We start from the raw sequence: 15,520 nt of genomic DNA, 5'->3' as shown, positions 1-15,520 counted from the left end.
GATACAGAAAGGCAGATTAAAAAAGATTCTCAGGAAATAACTTGCTACTAGACAAAAAGCCTTCTCTATCCTAGCAGGAGCAAGGAACCTGCTGGAGAGTTCTGCAGGTGACCAGGGTGTGCAGTCAGCAGACTATTAGGGTGGCAGAGGAGTTTGAGAGCAAATAAGCCCTAACAGAACAGCTAAACATATTGTTTGTGTCTGGCTTCAGCATAGAAATGCTTAGTGAAATTCCCACAGCAGAACCACTTGTTAAAGGGATAATGTAGAGAAGCTGCCACAGATTGAAGGGCCATTAGATGAGGCTTTAGAACAAATTGATGCAAGGGATAGTAACAAATTCATGAGAAGCAGATGTTACTTGCTTGTGGGTTTTTAAGGCATGCTAATGCAAACTCTTGCACTATAAGAGCTGGTGTATAAGCTTTTACTTAAAACAGCCAAAGAAAAAAGAGGATGGCACGTGATACACTTTTCTTTTAGTGCTGTGAGGGATCTAGAGAACTGCAAACCACTATATCTGACATCTGTAGCAGGCAAACAGCAAAAGCCATAGTAATAGAATAGTTGCAAGGACAGACACCGGCTAAGAGGGAAGAATTGGCAGAGCTTTGCAGCAAGGACCTATGAAGCTGTGCTCCACCACCCTCTTACATCTTCAGAGGATACAGTGAAGCTGCAGAATAGAGCAATCTGCTTGGTATGATCTGCTCAGCTTCTGGAAAGCCTTGAATAACATCTGTCACCCATAAAGAAGCTAATCTGGCATGGAGTAAGAGGGAAGATTCTCTCATGAGTCAGCAACTGCATACAGGATAGAGACAAGGTAAGGATAAATCATTCGTTCTTCACAGTGGAGAGAAGTCACCAATGGCATCTTAGAGGGATACTGGTAGGGCCAGTGCTCATCCACAGACCCATCTGTCAGGCAGTAAAAGCCTCAATTAATAAACTGGTGGTACAAGTTTATTTAAGGTAGTAAAATGCAAACTTGCCTGCAAGGATCTGCAAAAACCATCTCATAAATCCAGGCTAAGTAACGGCAGGTGAAATTCAGTGTGGCTAACAGCAGAGAAAAACACCTTGCTGAGTTGGGAGGAAGACCTCCTTACTATCCAGCCTCAGCAATGGCCTATGAAACATCTAGTACCACTCAGGACAGATACCTTCGAGTTAGGTTGTCAGTTAAATGCTTACTAGTGACTATAAAGCATTTTAGTATATTATGAAGGGAAGAGAGGTCACAGAGTCATAGAATGGTTTGGGTTGGAAGGAACCTTAAAGATCATCTAGTTCCAATCCCCCTGCCATAGGCAGGGTCACCTTCCACTAGACCAGGTTGCTTAAAGCCCCATTCAACCTGGCCTTGGACACTTCCAGGGATAAGGTACCCATAACGTCTCTGGGCAACCTGTTCCAGTGTCTCATCACCCTCAGAGTGAAGAATTTCTTCCTAATACCTAATCTAAATCCATTCTCTTTCAGTTTAAAGCCATTCCCCCTTGTCCTGTCATTACATGCCCTTGTAAAAAGTCCCACTCCAGCCTTCTTGCAGCCCTCTTTATGTATTGGAAGGCTGCAATAAGGTCTTCTCGGAGCCTTCTCTTCTCCAGGCTGAACAATCCCAGCTGCCTCAGCCTGTCTCCACTGGAGAGATGCTCCAGCCCCCTAATCATCTTCATGGCCATCCTCTGGACTTGCTCCAGCAGGTCCACGTCCTTATGTTGGGGGCCTCAGAGCTGTATGCAGCACTCCAAGTGGGCTCTCACAAGAGTGGAGGAGAGGGGCAGAATCACCTCCTTCAAGCTGCTGGCCACAATTCTTTGATGTAGATGAGGATACGGTTGGCTTTCTGGGCTGCAAGCACATATTGATGAGCCATGTGAGCTACTCCTCAACCAACACCTCCAAGTCCTCCTCAGAGCTGCTCTCAATGCATTCATCCCTCAGCCTGCATTTGTGCTTGGGATTGCTCCAATCCAGGTGCAGCACCTTGCACTTGGCCTCGTTAAACTTCATGAGGTTTGCACAGTCCCACCTCTCCAGCCTGTCCAGGTCCCTCTGGATGGCATCCCTTCCCTCCAGTGTGTCAACCTCACCACACAGCTTGGTGTCATTGGCAGACTTGCTGAGGGTGCGCTGTCCATGTTGCTGACAAAGATGTCTAACAGCACCAGCCCCCACTACTGACCCCTGAGAGGCATCTTCACTTGGGACACCATCCCCTCCTTGTTGAGAACAAGGTCCATCATAGCACCTCTCCTTGTTGGCTGCTCTATCGCTTAGAGAAGGAAGTTGTCATCAGTGTATTCCAAAAACCTCCTGGATTGCTTATGTCCTGCTGTGCTGTCCCTCCAACCAACATGGGGGAGGTTGAAGTCCCCCATGAGGACCAGGGTTCATGAACATGATGCTGCTTCTATCAGTCTATAAAGGGCCCCAACCTCTTGGTTTTCTTGGTCAGGTGTCGCAAATAAGTGTTATAAGTGACCTGTAGCAGATCCCCAGTATAATGTCACCTGTCCCTGCCCTACCTGTGATCCTGACCCACAGTCTCCTGGTCAGATCTTGACCCATCCCCAGGTGAAGCTCCCTGCATTCCAGCTAGTCATTGACATAGAGGGCAACAGCCCCTCCTGCCTGTCCTCCCTGCCTGTCCTTCTTAAAGAGCTTGTATCCTAATTGATGTAATTAATTAAATACAAAGTTCATCCCCTATCATGAGTACGGTATGCAGTTCTGGTCCCTCAATCTCCAAAAAGGTATGTTAGAGTCAGAAAAGATATAAAGATGGGCAGCAAGGATGACCAAAGATATAGGATGATTTTATATGGTTAGCAGCTATTATGTAATTATGTATTATGTAAACCAAGATTCTTCAAGGTGGAAGAGTCCGAGAGGGAGTGTGGTAGAGCTTTATAAAATCAAGAAGGATCATGGAGAATAACTAGTCACCACCCCTCACACGATGCAAGAAAGGGGCATCAAAAGATGTTTTCAGGTTCAAGACAAAGACAAGGAGCTCTGCTCCTGGGCAAAGAAGTGTGTCTCTTTACAGAACCTGTTTTCACAAGATGTTGGGGATTACAGAAGCACCACACATGGCTTTAGAAGCAAGACAACAAATGTGTGGAAGATGAATCATCTAAAGCATGAAGCTACTCCTCAGCTGAGGAAGACCCTAGGCTAGAAGTGGCCATCCCCTCTGCTGGCCATGACCAGAGCTAGGACACCAGACTGAGGGGTGCAGCTGAAACCATTCTGACATTTTTATCAACCGGACAACTTTTAGAAGTAAATTGGAAGAAACCCCATGGCCCTCCAGAGCATAAGTGCACAACCACAGCTTTAGTTTCTCATGGGGCTATAATCACCCTATTAGTATCAGTAGTGTTTCTTGCTCCAGGATAAGCTACACTGTTTGCTATTTTTAAAGATTAAAATAAAGATTTAAGAAAAAAAATAACCCTTTCTCATGTTCTTTTTCCATGTATTTTTATGTTCTGTGTTAGCTGAGGACAAAGCTGCAGTTTGACAAGCCCTACACCAACACTGCTGCCAAAAGCAGCAGCTCTGCCCTCTCATACCACTGGAAAGCACAAATGGGGGAGTGATAGAGGGGGGAATGCAAAATTAGCCTTCAAAGCTGAGAAAAAGAGGGCAAGGCTGCTGAAGGCAGGGCTGGCTTAAGCTGGTCCAGGCACTTATTGACCTATAATTTAATTTGGTGATGTTTCTTCTGACAGCTGTCATTTGCAAAGGATAACTGTCCTCATCCCCAGTGAGAACAGCAGAAGTTGGCAGCCACGACTGAATGTGGCCTTTCTTGGCTGTGTCAGGCCATCTCAAATGAAAGAAACACCCTTATTTATGAAAGGAAACACTACAGAAATGACCTGTGCTCCATTATTAGAACTTTATTTATCAGTTCATTTTAATCACATAAATTCTTGAAGGATTTTGAATAGTTTTGTAACTCTAAGGACAAAAAAATAGACAAAAGTGGATGATACTCTTAAATGAGACATTTAAGATCTAATGAGTAATTTAATCACTAACAATCAGACTTGTACTTTGATAGTAAGATCCAGTTTTGGAGAGTGATTATCTTCAGCCACATCAAAGAGCTTGAATTGCCGAGGGCAGTGTAAAGCCCAGCTTGGCCTTTGCCATTGAGTGAGATGGTCTGGGCTCTGGTGACTCAGCTTTCTTACAGCAGAGGAGCTTGCTCACGTCCCATTACAGAGAAATTTGTCTTTAGAGTGTATATCTAGTCTTAAATGGCTCTTCTCTTTTATGAAACTGATCCTGGTGTTAGAATCCTTGTTGGTTTGTCTCCAATTTATTCATATCAGCTGTTGCAAGGAATGCAGACAGTGTTGATGTGAAGTAGAAAAGAGATGCTTTCATTCCCAAGCCCACTCTGAAAAATCCTGTTCTGTGGAACACAGGCCATGTCAATGTTGCTATGCAGGGTGGGGGGGAAATCATCTGTGAGAGCAAAATCTGAGAGACTTGGTGGAAAAAAAACAGACTTGCAAACAAGCGTGAGAAAAGATGCACAGAACTGTAGTTCATATGGGGCAATGTTAGCAGAAACTAAGTTCTCTGAGGTGTAATATGAGCAAATGCAGTGATCAGTATCACAGACCTGCTCTTAAAATCACTGTGGCAGACAATGACCTAACATTGTAAGAGCTGACCTGGAGCGCTGTAATGCAGCACTGTGTGTGGTTTTCTTTTCCTTGTAAATTATATAGTCAATGATAAAATTTGTTAGGAATGGCAGGAGCAAGGGCAACCCTAGATTAGATTTGGCACAAGAGGAGAGAACTGATTTTTACTGAATCTGAACCTAGTGTATCTGACACCCTTTAGATGCAGAAATGCTAAATTGATGTTATTTGTCTTATACTGCAGCAATGTGATCCCTGTTACGTGGAAAGTATTTATGTATCTTGTCTTCTTCTTAACATGAGGCTAGGACAAAGGCCCAGGGCAGCAACAACGCCACACAGAGGAGACGAACAGCTAGACCAATACTTGGAGCAAGCCACCATGCCTTTCCAAGGTAGCAGCTGGAAGCCAGGTGAGATACCACTGAATATCTGCAATGCCACAAGTTGTTGACTTAGTTTCTTTCCTTTTATTCTGTAATGGAGTAAAAGTCCAAGCTGCTACTAGGAGAAGAAACACTAGCCTGCTGTAAATGGAAAAGGAGCCTCTGAGATTCAAAGCTTGGCCCCTGATGAAGAGCCTCTCAGGGCAGCAATGCACTCTCCCACCAGGCGAGCAGCCTCTTTGGCTGTGCCCCTGTGCACTGAAAAGCCACCTGCCCCATGCCCATAGTTGTGGACCACTGGGAGCTTAACTCCTTGGCTCAAAACCTCCCTCTGCAGTCTCACACTCTGCCTGGATGGCCTCAGGCCCACCTTCACCTTGATATCCTGAGCTTCCCGCAGTGAGGGCTCAAGGGAGCAGCATCTGTCAAAGATGTCTTTGGTAGTGCCAGGGTTAGGGGAGAGACTCCAGCTCTCCTTTTCCCTGGTTCCCCCCAGGGTTACGCTGTGTATCCCTGGGTAGATGTAAGTTAAGCCATCCCCGTCCCGGATGAAGTTTTTCACCCAAGGAGCATAAACCTTGAGTACTTGTCCCCTGACAGGGAAGATTTTCTTGTCCCCCACTAGCTGGTGGGCTCCAATGCCTGTGCAGTTGACAACGATGTCATATTCACTGTGCAGCTCCCACAAGTCTGAAACTTTTCTGTTGTACATCTGGACGCCAGCTGCTTTCAACCTGCAAAAAGACTCCAGAAGTGAGGCAGGAAAGAAACCTCTAAACCCTCATTCATTATTATGAACATTAAGTAAATGAGATAGATTTCCTTTGCCTTTACATAATGATAAAAACCAAACAACAGATGGGACAAAAAAAAAAAAGAAAATGCCATGGGGGTTCTGTTTGTCATTTGATCTCTGATTTGATCTCATCAAAGCTATTTTTTAGCTTTGTTGGGCTGGAAAAGATACAGCAAGTTGATCAGTTTTATAGAAGGGTCTGGCAGAAGACCCTAGGCAGACAGTCAGGTCCTCATGGTCTCATTGATTCATTTCTGTAACAGTACCAAGCTTTAACAGCTCAAGCAAGCAGAAAACCAACAGATTTATTTACCAACTTACTCATGCTGGTGACAGAGCCATCATATTACATCTGTTCTGATGTGCCTGTTACATGCCATCACATTCATTCCCAACACCCCTCCTGAGGCAGAAAGTCATCTAATGCCATGTGCCAAGCCCTAAGACATCCATGCAGGCCAGGCAGATGTGGCATGGGACCCCCAGGGAACACACAGCCTCCTAGAGCAGCAGCCAGGAGTCACCTAGGACAGCTCAGAGCACTATAGATCCATGTCTGCTCTTCAGCAAAAGTCACCTCCTCTTGACGTTTATTTTTAAGCTCAATTTCAAGCTAAATCCTCCCCTGAACTTGCCTGAAGCTTGAAGCTCTTCCCTGTGGAAAATCACTGGCATGAGATGGACTCACTGCATGCTGTCAGCTGGCTCCAGTTTCTGGGGGTTTTTACTGGGGGGTTTTAGCATGAGCAAGGCAGGAGACAGGTCTGTGATAATGATGGGAAATCCTGTCCTTTGCAATATTCCAGCAGCTGGAGAAGTCATCAACTTCACTGTAAATGCAATGGTTTCCCACAAAGCAGTGAGTGAGAGAAGGATCCAGGGCATAGATGATGCTCTGAGGCCTGGTGCAGCAGGACATTGAAGCTGTTCGGGAAGAACAGGGGAGGTCTCACACAGCAGCTCTGGCTGGGCAACTTGCTAGGAGAGCTCCTAAGTGTTGTAATTGGAACGCTGTCATCATGCCATTAAAAAACCACCATTAAAAAAAAACTCCTGAAAATTCCAGGATTCAGGCAAGCAAGCAGGAAAAAAAACCTGAAGTCTATTTTTGGACCAGCCAGGTGGGCACAAAAACAATTTTCCTTGTGAATTGCCAAGAGAATAGTCTATAAATACTGCTCAGGTCACCAGGGATTTGAGAATTAGTTACATGTTTAATATGCTCTCACTTCTCATCACCAGGGAGAAGTGAAAAAAAAAGAGCTTCATCATCTCATTAGACTATATTCTTTGAGAAATAAGAAGACTACAGCAGGAATGAGGAGAGGGCAGAAATCTCACGGCAGATACTAAATGTGTTGTACAACTTAGTTGTCCTGCAGCAGAGATTGCTTGTGTTAGGCAATGAAACATGACAGAGAATGTGTACCAAGTAGATGGCACAGACCTCACGTGGTGCACTGGTGCCACGGGAGTACTCCCAGCCTGTCTGGCTGCTAGAACAAGAAATGCTTTTTTCACATTTTGCAGTGTGATGAAAGGCATCCAAGTAACCAGCTGAGCTGGCTGGCAATTTGTACCTTGGTGTCAGTACACATCTCTTTACTTAACCTCAAATCAGTTTGCGGCCTATCACTTTCTCTCAATCAGAGACAGCTATTTGCTCACTTTAGAGGTATTTAGATGGATTAAATACACATTCCAGATGTCAAAGCCCTTTTAGATCTGCATCCTATCTCTCCTACAGTTCTCCAAAATCCATGTATTTTGGGGAAACTTAGAAATTTGGAAATTAGCAAATCTTCTAACTTTGCTGTCAATCCAGGCATGAACTCTGAAGCCACAACTCCTCAGAGTGAGCACATCACCTATCTTATGCAGGCAAACATTTTCAGAAGGTTTGTTACAAGATGATGCTATTTAACGGGTTTTTTTCACCTGACTGGATTAAGAAATTACTCCAACCATTGACCAAATTTGAGATTAATTGGTTCAGCCACTTCTGAAGTGCAAAGTCTTCACAGATAAGACACCTTCCTAGACACGCCTATTCTCTCAGGGGCTGGATGTATCTTCAAAAACAGAGGGATATTATTTGGGAAGTTTGACAAATGAGGATCACCCAAACATTTTCTTAGGACGTGGCAGGTTCCTGATGTACCTTCAAGGTCTAGCTGGCCAAGCATGGCTCCTGTGGCTAGGTTGGTCCTTTGCCCAGGGTCACTCACACTCCAAGCCCCACTGTACAGACACACTAGGAGAAAGTAGACATTGCATAAATGGGGCCTTTCACATTTTTGAAAAATTGGGTATTTATTTCCTGTGCTTCTCCCTAAGGAAGATCTTGTTGCATTTTCCCCACTGGCAAACAGCATTTTTCCAGTTTTGTTCAAATCTAAGGTTCTCAAAGAGACCTCATCTTGCCCCCAGTCCCTCTGCCTGAGTTTCTCTCCACATGCCCAGCCTGCAGCAAAACCAACCTTTTCTCCAGCCACAGCAGGTAGGGTGGACAGTCACATTTCAGTGTCGTAAAGGCTTGACCAAATCGGTACTGTGGGAACTTCTGGAGTTCTGCTTCGGACATTGGTCGAAAACCCAGGACTGCATCTGACCAGAAAGGTAACTCTTCCTTGGGAGTACTTTTAAAGATCTGCCACCTAAAAGGACACAGAGAAAAACCTAGAACACTTTACTGCTAGTGCTCTGCCATGTTATGTGTCACATCAATCTTAGCACAAACTCAGGAGCTCAGGAACCTGCTTCTGCTCATCAGTACAGCTCTGAAAGGTTAATAGCAACAGGGAAACATTGCTGCCTGCTACTGCAATACTTGCCTGGACAAATAGGCAGAGGGTTGGCACAGCTGAGCTTGAGGGTGACACACTGGGGTAAATAAACTGCAGAGAGTTCTTCCAGCAATAGTGTATGTACCGAGTTCCCACGTACAGTGTCCCTGCCACAACCTGGCTGGACCTGGTAGGGCCACTTGCACACCTGCTCATAGTTCTTTGGATACCCATAAAGCTAGAGTGCCCAGTCTCAACACTCCCAAGAGGCAAATTTCTGTGTACATAATAGGCAGCATAAAACACCCCGAACACACCCACCCCTGTGGGAAACCAAATAGGTGTTCAGCCCAGAAAGCCAGAGACAGCTACCCAGTGAGAGGCCTCAGAGATAACAATGGACACCCCTAACTGCATCCCTGTACCCAGTTGCTGAAGCTGGAAGATCCTGCAGTCCCATCCCTATGAAGACCACCCCTACTGCAAGCAACTGGTGGATGACAGTGAGGAAAACATCAGTTATTGAAATACACTTGGCATTGGTCATTCTTGAATGGTTTTTCTGTGTACACCTATGCATGAATTTTGCCTAAAAATACATCATATCTGAGCAGTTGCAATGCAGTTTCTTGGGAATACAGTCATAAAACCTAGTTGATGAAGGGAATACACCTGAACTCCAGCAAGGAAAACCTCTCTGACTGCTCCAGAACACAGCACAAACACACCAAAGGCTGCCCCAGGGGGTCATTCTTACCCAGAGACCAGGTGAATGCCAGCCTCTGATGCCTCGGCTGAGTTGCTGATGGCAAAAAGGTAAGTGAAAGTCTCTTTGAACCACTGCTTCTGCACGTGAATCGGTGTGCCTGCGTGTGAATGAAATTAAACATGCAGAGAGGAATAATGCAAAGAACAGAAGTGTACAAATGAGTGTCAAGGATATGGGACAGACAGAGAACACAAGTGAAGGCACTTTTCTTCCTGAGCCTCTGTGCATCGCTGCACACCCGCACATATGGCTCCATAGGGTGCTAAGGGCAATGCCACGGTGAACTTCACGAACCTGGGTATGTGTGAGGAATGAGCATCCCAGCAGCAACATCACTCGTTGTGTTGGGGCTGAACTGGTCTGAAAGGACTGTCACAGAGCAGCTGGGACAAGCCTCCACAATGCACAGTGCTGTGGACAGGCCAATGACTCCCGCGCCGACCACTGCGACCTTGGGTGCTGCCATCTCCAGGATACAGAGGCAGAGGAAAAAGAAACGTACCTGCATTCAGAAACAACGTATCACATGTCACTATTATCCAGGCCTCACACTCTCATCAGGCTATGAAATACCCACACAAGATGTAACATAAGCCCCCCAGAGCAACTAATTGAAGGCTAACTGCTGCACACAACCAAGGCAAAAGTGAGGATTAAAAAAATCATCAGCCTTTGATACGATGACAAATTTTTGAAAAGTACTTCATCCTCGGCACAGGAGCAGAGGGCAAGAGAGAGATCTGTGTTTTGGCTGTTTTGGGGCAAGGTTTTTTTAATAAAACCCAAGGGATTGAGGCACCCATAGAGTTTTCAATCATGTCAGGTGCAAAAGTCATGGAGCCCTGAAGAAACTGGCTTTTTGGCACCATAAGGAAAAAGGTTGTTTCAATATTGGGATCTCCAGCAACGAGACCTGCTGCTGCCTGGGCAGCAGAAGCAAATTGCACAGGAGGCAAATTGGTTACGCTGAGGAAAGGGTCCAGCCATGGTGGGAGATGCTTCTTCTGAACATTCATCTTAGTTCTCCTGCCCCCGAGGACTGTGTTACCTGCTTAGCTCTGTCCTGGGAAACAGGAATTTTACATATTAAACATAATGAATATTCTCACATGGTACAGCCTGGCTGTTTACATGCCCACATCCAAAAACTGTTTGGGCCATGGTGCCTTGGCAGGAAAAGTGCGGGAAGAGAAGCTACCTGTGTTCTGGGGGATTTTGTGCCCCTAGTGACTGGAGGTCTCCAAATCCATTCTTGGCCTTTGTACCTGCCAGCATGGCCCACTACCTTGGACAGATCTGTGGGCATCCAAGGTTGCCATGCTCTCTCAGCAACAGACAGTGGTCCCCAGGAGCCAGCCAGTCTTGCTGCCTGAAGGGCCTGTATATTTGCCTCTCTCTGCCTTGCTTTCTAAGTTGCTTTATGTCCTGGAGCAGCTCTACTCCACTCCTCAGAATTTTCAACAGCTGGTTGCTACTCCAAGAGGTGCAGTGGTTTTATTTTCCCTTGTCCTGGCCAAGTTTTGGAGCTTGGCAACTGTCCTGGTGAGTGGCGCTCAGCTCCTGGTTGACAATCACCTGACTGCCCATCCCAGCGAGGTGCCAGCCTGTGTGCCTGGCCCCAGCCAGTTCATAGTTTTCACACTGGCGAAGGCACGAAGCAGAACTGAACCATGCAGCTCAGTGCACCCTACAAACTCCCAGAAGCCAGAACTAAATGGGCCCAAAAGAGAGAGACTGGGCAACCTCAGAGGTGATAAATCCTTTAGCAGCTTTGAACCAGGTGAGCTGGGGTGCATCTGCCAGCTCAGTCATCCCATCAAGGGATTACTGTCAAAAGCTAAGCAGGGATCATAGAATCACAGAGTCACAGAATATGCTGAGTTGGAAGGGACCCACAAGGATCATCGAGTCCAACCCTTAGCCCTGCACAGGACCATCCCCAAGAGTCACACCATGTGCCTGAGAGTATCATCCAAACGCTTCTTGAACTCTGCCAGAGTTGGTGCTGTGACCACTTCCTGGGGAGCCTGTTCCAGTGCTCAACCACCCTCTGGGTGAAGAACCTTTTTCTAATATCCAATCTAAACCTTCTCTGACACAATTTCAGGTCATTCCCTTGGATCTTGTCACTGGTCACCACAGAGAAGAGATCGGTGTCTGACCTTCCTCTTCCCCTCATGAGGAAGTTGCAGACTGCAATGAGGTTTCCCCTCAGTCTCCTCTTCTCCAGGCTGAACAGACATGTGCCCTCAGCAGCTCCTCATACAGCTTCCCCTCAAGGCCCTTCATCATCTTTGTTGCCCTCCTTTGGACACTCTCTAATAGCTCTATATCTTTCTTGTATTGCAGTGCCCAAAACTGCACACAGTATTCAAGGTGAGGCCACACCAGTGCAGAGCAGAGCAGGAAAATCCCCTCCCTCCACTGGCTGGCGATGCTTTGCCTGATGCCCCTCAGGACACACTTGGCCCTCCTGGCCCTCCAGGGCACTGCTGACTCATATTCAACTTCCCGTCAACCAGGATGTAAGGGAAGAATCTCCTCTGCCTGTGGCTCTTTATTTTCCTGGAGTATATTATCTAGCAATATTCACTCTTGGAGAGGATGCTGAGTGAGATGGACCTTTGGTTTTGTGCCCTTACGGTTCTGCTTTCTCCTATGGGACTTGCTTATCATTGACTAGAAATCCAGCCTCACTAATTGCTTTCTGAGAACCTTTTCTGGAAACCAGTGCCTGCAGTTATAATGATGGGCTGATTTCCCATCTTCCTGTGGCTTTTGGCATATTTGATGTAAATTTAGGCAAGACAAACTGTGTGAGATTATGATAGGTCAAGTTTATTTATGAGATCCTTGCTCATAACTCTTCACACAGCTTCTCACTTACCCCTGAGGTTTTACTACCTAAAATTTGATGTCTCTACTAGGTAGGAAGGGAAAGAGGAACAGGCAGTGTTGCTTGTCATTGCATTCCTTCTGCATCACAGCCAAGGGTTGTTAGCAACCTCTCAGGGCAACGCTTAAGTTTCTTCATATTAATTATCACATCTTCTTTCTTAAGCTGACTATAGAAGTGCCCTCGCAGCGGGGAAAGAGGATGGAGTGGGGGGCGGGCAAGTGGACCCTGAACCACAATTGGTGGCCTGCATGGCTGACACCCAGAAACTCAATATGGAAAACTGTTAGGGAAAGGAGAAGAGAAATGAAGAATATTAGTAACAAGAAACTGGGGGTGGGGGGGGGAATAATAATTCTGTAATTACTTAGGAAAATTGGTTCTGAGAAAGGTATTTAAACACATTTTTAATAACAAACCTTCTCACTCAGCACTGGTAGCTGTGGAAATAGCGTGTGGTTCTCAGCTCACCCAGCGAGCCTCCCAGCAGCCCATGGACAAGCACAGCCCTTCTTCTTCAGCTGCCCTGGAACATATGCGGTGGGTACATTATGCATCTGCCAGAGATGTGCTCTCAGTTGTCCCTCACAACTCTCCTTTGCTGAAGCCCTTGGACTGTGATGGAGATTGAATTTCTGGACTGACCTTCCTTCCCTTCCCTAGGGAAGAAAGAGGAGCTGTGGCTTGGGGGAGGCTCAGGTTTCAGAAGTCCTTCCAGTTCAGATAGCATTTTTGCAGACGAGCCGGTTCGATATCAACTGATCCCAATGTTGCAAAATCCAGTGAGGGCAGGAAGGGGCTGCTGACAGTGCTGGAGTCTACAGGAACAGCTCAGAAGGCCATGACACACCCATTAAATGCAGTGTTTTTCTAGCACTTACTACTGCAGTTCAGGAGCACATCAAGCCTTCATGTGCTAATGTGCCAAAAATCAACTGGGTGCAAAGCAGAGCTACACACAGCTAGTGTCAGCAAGTGCAGCTTGGGCTTTGCAGAACCACTGACCATGCTATGAATGCAAGGCTCACCTATGGCTCTGCCCTGGCAGCATAGCCTGGGCAGAGGGCACAGGAGGAGAAACTACTTTTAGCTGATGTGGGAGCCCAGCTCAGTCCCAGCAGAGGGACATTTCTTGTCCTGTCAGACAGGCCTGTACTGAGGGTTTTGCAAAAATCAGCCTTTAAAAGGCAGACCAGTTGCAGGAACTGCTGGGGAGGGAGGCAGATGGTGTCAGGTACTGTTTAGCTCTCTGTCCCTACATACTGTCAGAAGAATGGGACAGAAGCCAGAGAGAGTCACCTGGAAGCTGTAATTCCCCAGCAATGAGGACACCAGCTGCCTGATGTGGGTTTCATGGTCCTGCCACCCTCCTGCTCCTCCCAAGCCAGAATGAATTATTTTTAAAAATATTGAGATATTTTGTGATGTGACTTCATCTCCCAACTCAGGCAACAGTAGACAATGCCAGTCTCATGTGTCACAAGGGTGTCCTTATTCTTTCTTGCCTCCCATAGCTGTATGTCATCACTAAGTGCCACAAACCTTCAGCTGTAACCTCATTCTAGCAGTGGACAACATGATCAATATGGATAAATATACTGATCCCCAACACACACACACACACACACACAACAGGCACACCCACTGCCAGCTGCAGCTGCAGCCTGCAGACACAGCAGGCTGACCACTCTGAGCTTGTGTTGCAACCCGTCTGGTCTACCAAAATAAGCATATTTACACACCCAAATAAACAGTGGAAAAAGCCCAGCTGAACTGTTGACCAGAAAATGGAACAGGAAGTAACTGAAAAAAACCAAAATTTGCTATATATAAGTCCTGTGGGTTTTTTTAAACTAACTCTCATTGTAATTAAGTACTGAAATACACTTTTGAATTGCTTGAAGCCTGTGGTACCAGGAAGCAAAAGCTTCAGCCTTTCTGAACTGCTGGAGGGGCTCCTCACCCACCAGAGCAGCTGCACCCACTGTCCCTGTCAGTGCCTGCCATGGAGCACTTTTTCCCTTCCTTTTTTTTTTTGCTGATCACTTTTGTTTATTCACTTCCCCAGTTTACAAGCACCCTTGGTGTTGCTTCCCTTCAGATGACTCCAGAGAGGGGCTTTGCCAGGCAAAAACATGGTGCTCATGATCCACTCCTGGGGGTTTGCTGAGGAGGAGGAGGTACTGATTTTGTCCTTTTGACTCTGGCCTAGTCCCTTTTCTGCCATTTGGGCTGCTCTGTGAGATGTACATTCGGGAAGTGCCACAGAAGGAAGGCAAGGATGTTCTCTCTTCACTGAACAAGGGACCACTGTCAGAAAGCAGGTGTCACAGGGGACCACAGAAAGCACCGTCACAGGGGACCCCGGGCCGACCAGGGAGGCCTCAGCTCGTCTTTCAGATGGCTGTTCGCATGCACGGAAAACAGCTCCTAAGGAATGCTAGGTTATACCGCCCCCTCAGCTACCTGCAAGTCGCCTTCAGCAGCAGCACCTACGCGCCGAGCGCTGCTCTTGCTTCCCTCCCAAACCGGAGAGGTCTGTGGAGCCCGTCGCCGCTCTGTGCGGGGAGAGGCTGCGATCCCGGATCTTCCCCCCAGCCAAGCCCTGCGGTTCACCCCCCCCCGCCCCGGCACGTGTGCTGAGCCTTCCCGGCCCCGGCTCTGGAAGCTGGGCTGGGCCCGCGGGAACGCCCGGGGGCAGCGCCCAGTCCCGGGGGGCGCTTCTCTGGCCCTCGGCAGCAAAAGGGCTCCGGCATCCAGCATTTCCCTCTTCGGCTGGAAGTACAAGTCTAAAAACAACCCAAGCGGGGAGAGCAGGCGATACCTGGAGAGGAGGAGGCCCCCGGTCCCGCCTGGAAGAGCCGCCCTCCCGGGCAGCGCGGGGACACGTGTGGGAGCGACCGGAGCGCCTTGCCCGGGGGCTGCCGCTGCCACCCTGCCCTGGGGCACCCCCGGGCCCAGCCGCTGCCCCCCTGCCCCGGGGCACCCCCGGGCCCAGCTCCGCCCCCCGCCGCGAATGAAGGAGCTGTTTGTGCCCGGGCAGTGCCCTCCCCCGGCGCTGGCAGCACGCCCGGAGTGCCCGGCGGCCGCGCGTCGGCCCTGCCAGGGCCGGGCCAGGGCCAAAACTTTCCCCCTTGATATTTCCCCAGCGCGCTTCAGAGGAGGCTCAACGGGACCCGCTGTGCTGCAGGGAATAAATACATTGTCCTTT

General features: G+C 47.7%; 1 protein-coding gene across 4 annotated transcripts; it reads right to left on the bottom strand.

Moving 5' to 3' along the window:
* Positions 1–3,894: 3,894 nt before the first annotated feature.
* DDO (D-aspartate oxidase) lies at positions 3,895–15,334 on the bottom strand. 4 transcript variants are annotated; one of them, XM_051792267.1, is made up of 6 exons: positions 15,134–15,334; positions 12,729–12,835; positions 9,708–9,915; positions 9,402–9,510; positions 8,339–8,537; positions 3,895–5,796 (listed from the first exon to the last, which is right to left on the bottom strand). In XM_051792267.1, the coding sequence occupies exons 3-6, from the start codon at positions 9,744–9,746 to the stop codon at positions 5,232–5,234; spliced, it is 912 nt and encodes a 303-aa protein (XP_051648227.1). In that variant the 5' UTR covers positions 9,747–9,915; positions 12,729–12,835; positions 15,134–15,334; the 3' UTR covers positions 3,895–5,231. The 4 variants fall into 4 exon arrangements, with proteins under 4 accessions (XP_051648227.1, XP_051648223.1, XP_051648226.1 ...); XM_051792263.1 differs by having other exon boundaries at positions 8,339–8,515; positions 15,134–15,331; XM_051792266.1 differs by lacking the exon at positions 15,134–15,334 and adding an exon at positions 14,776–14,914 and having other exon boundaries at positions 8,339–8,515.
* Positions 15,335–15,520: the final 186 nt, after the last annotated feature.

The sequence above is a fragment of the Manacus candei genome, unplaced genomic scaffold (genome assembly GCF_025592945.1).
Source record: "Manacus candei isolate 608988 ecotype Guabito, Panama unplaced genomic scaffold, ASM2559294v1 h1tg000034l, whole genome shotgun sequence".
Classification (NCBI taxonomy): domain Eukaryota; kingdom Metazoa; phylum Chordata; class Aves; order Passeriformes; family Pipridae; genus Manacus; species Manacus candei.
Note: the sequence above shows the minus strand (reverse complement) of the source record. Positions and strands in the feature narration are given on the sequence as shown.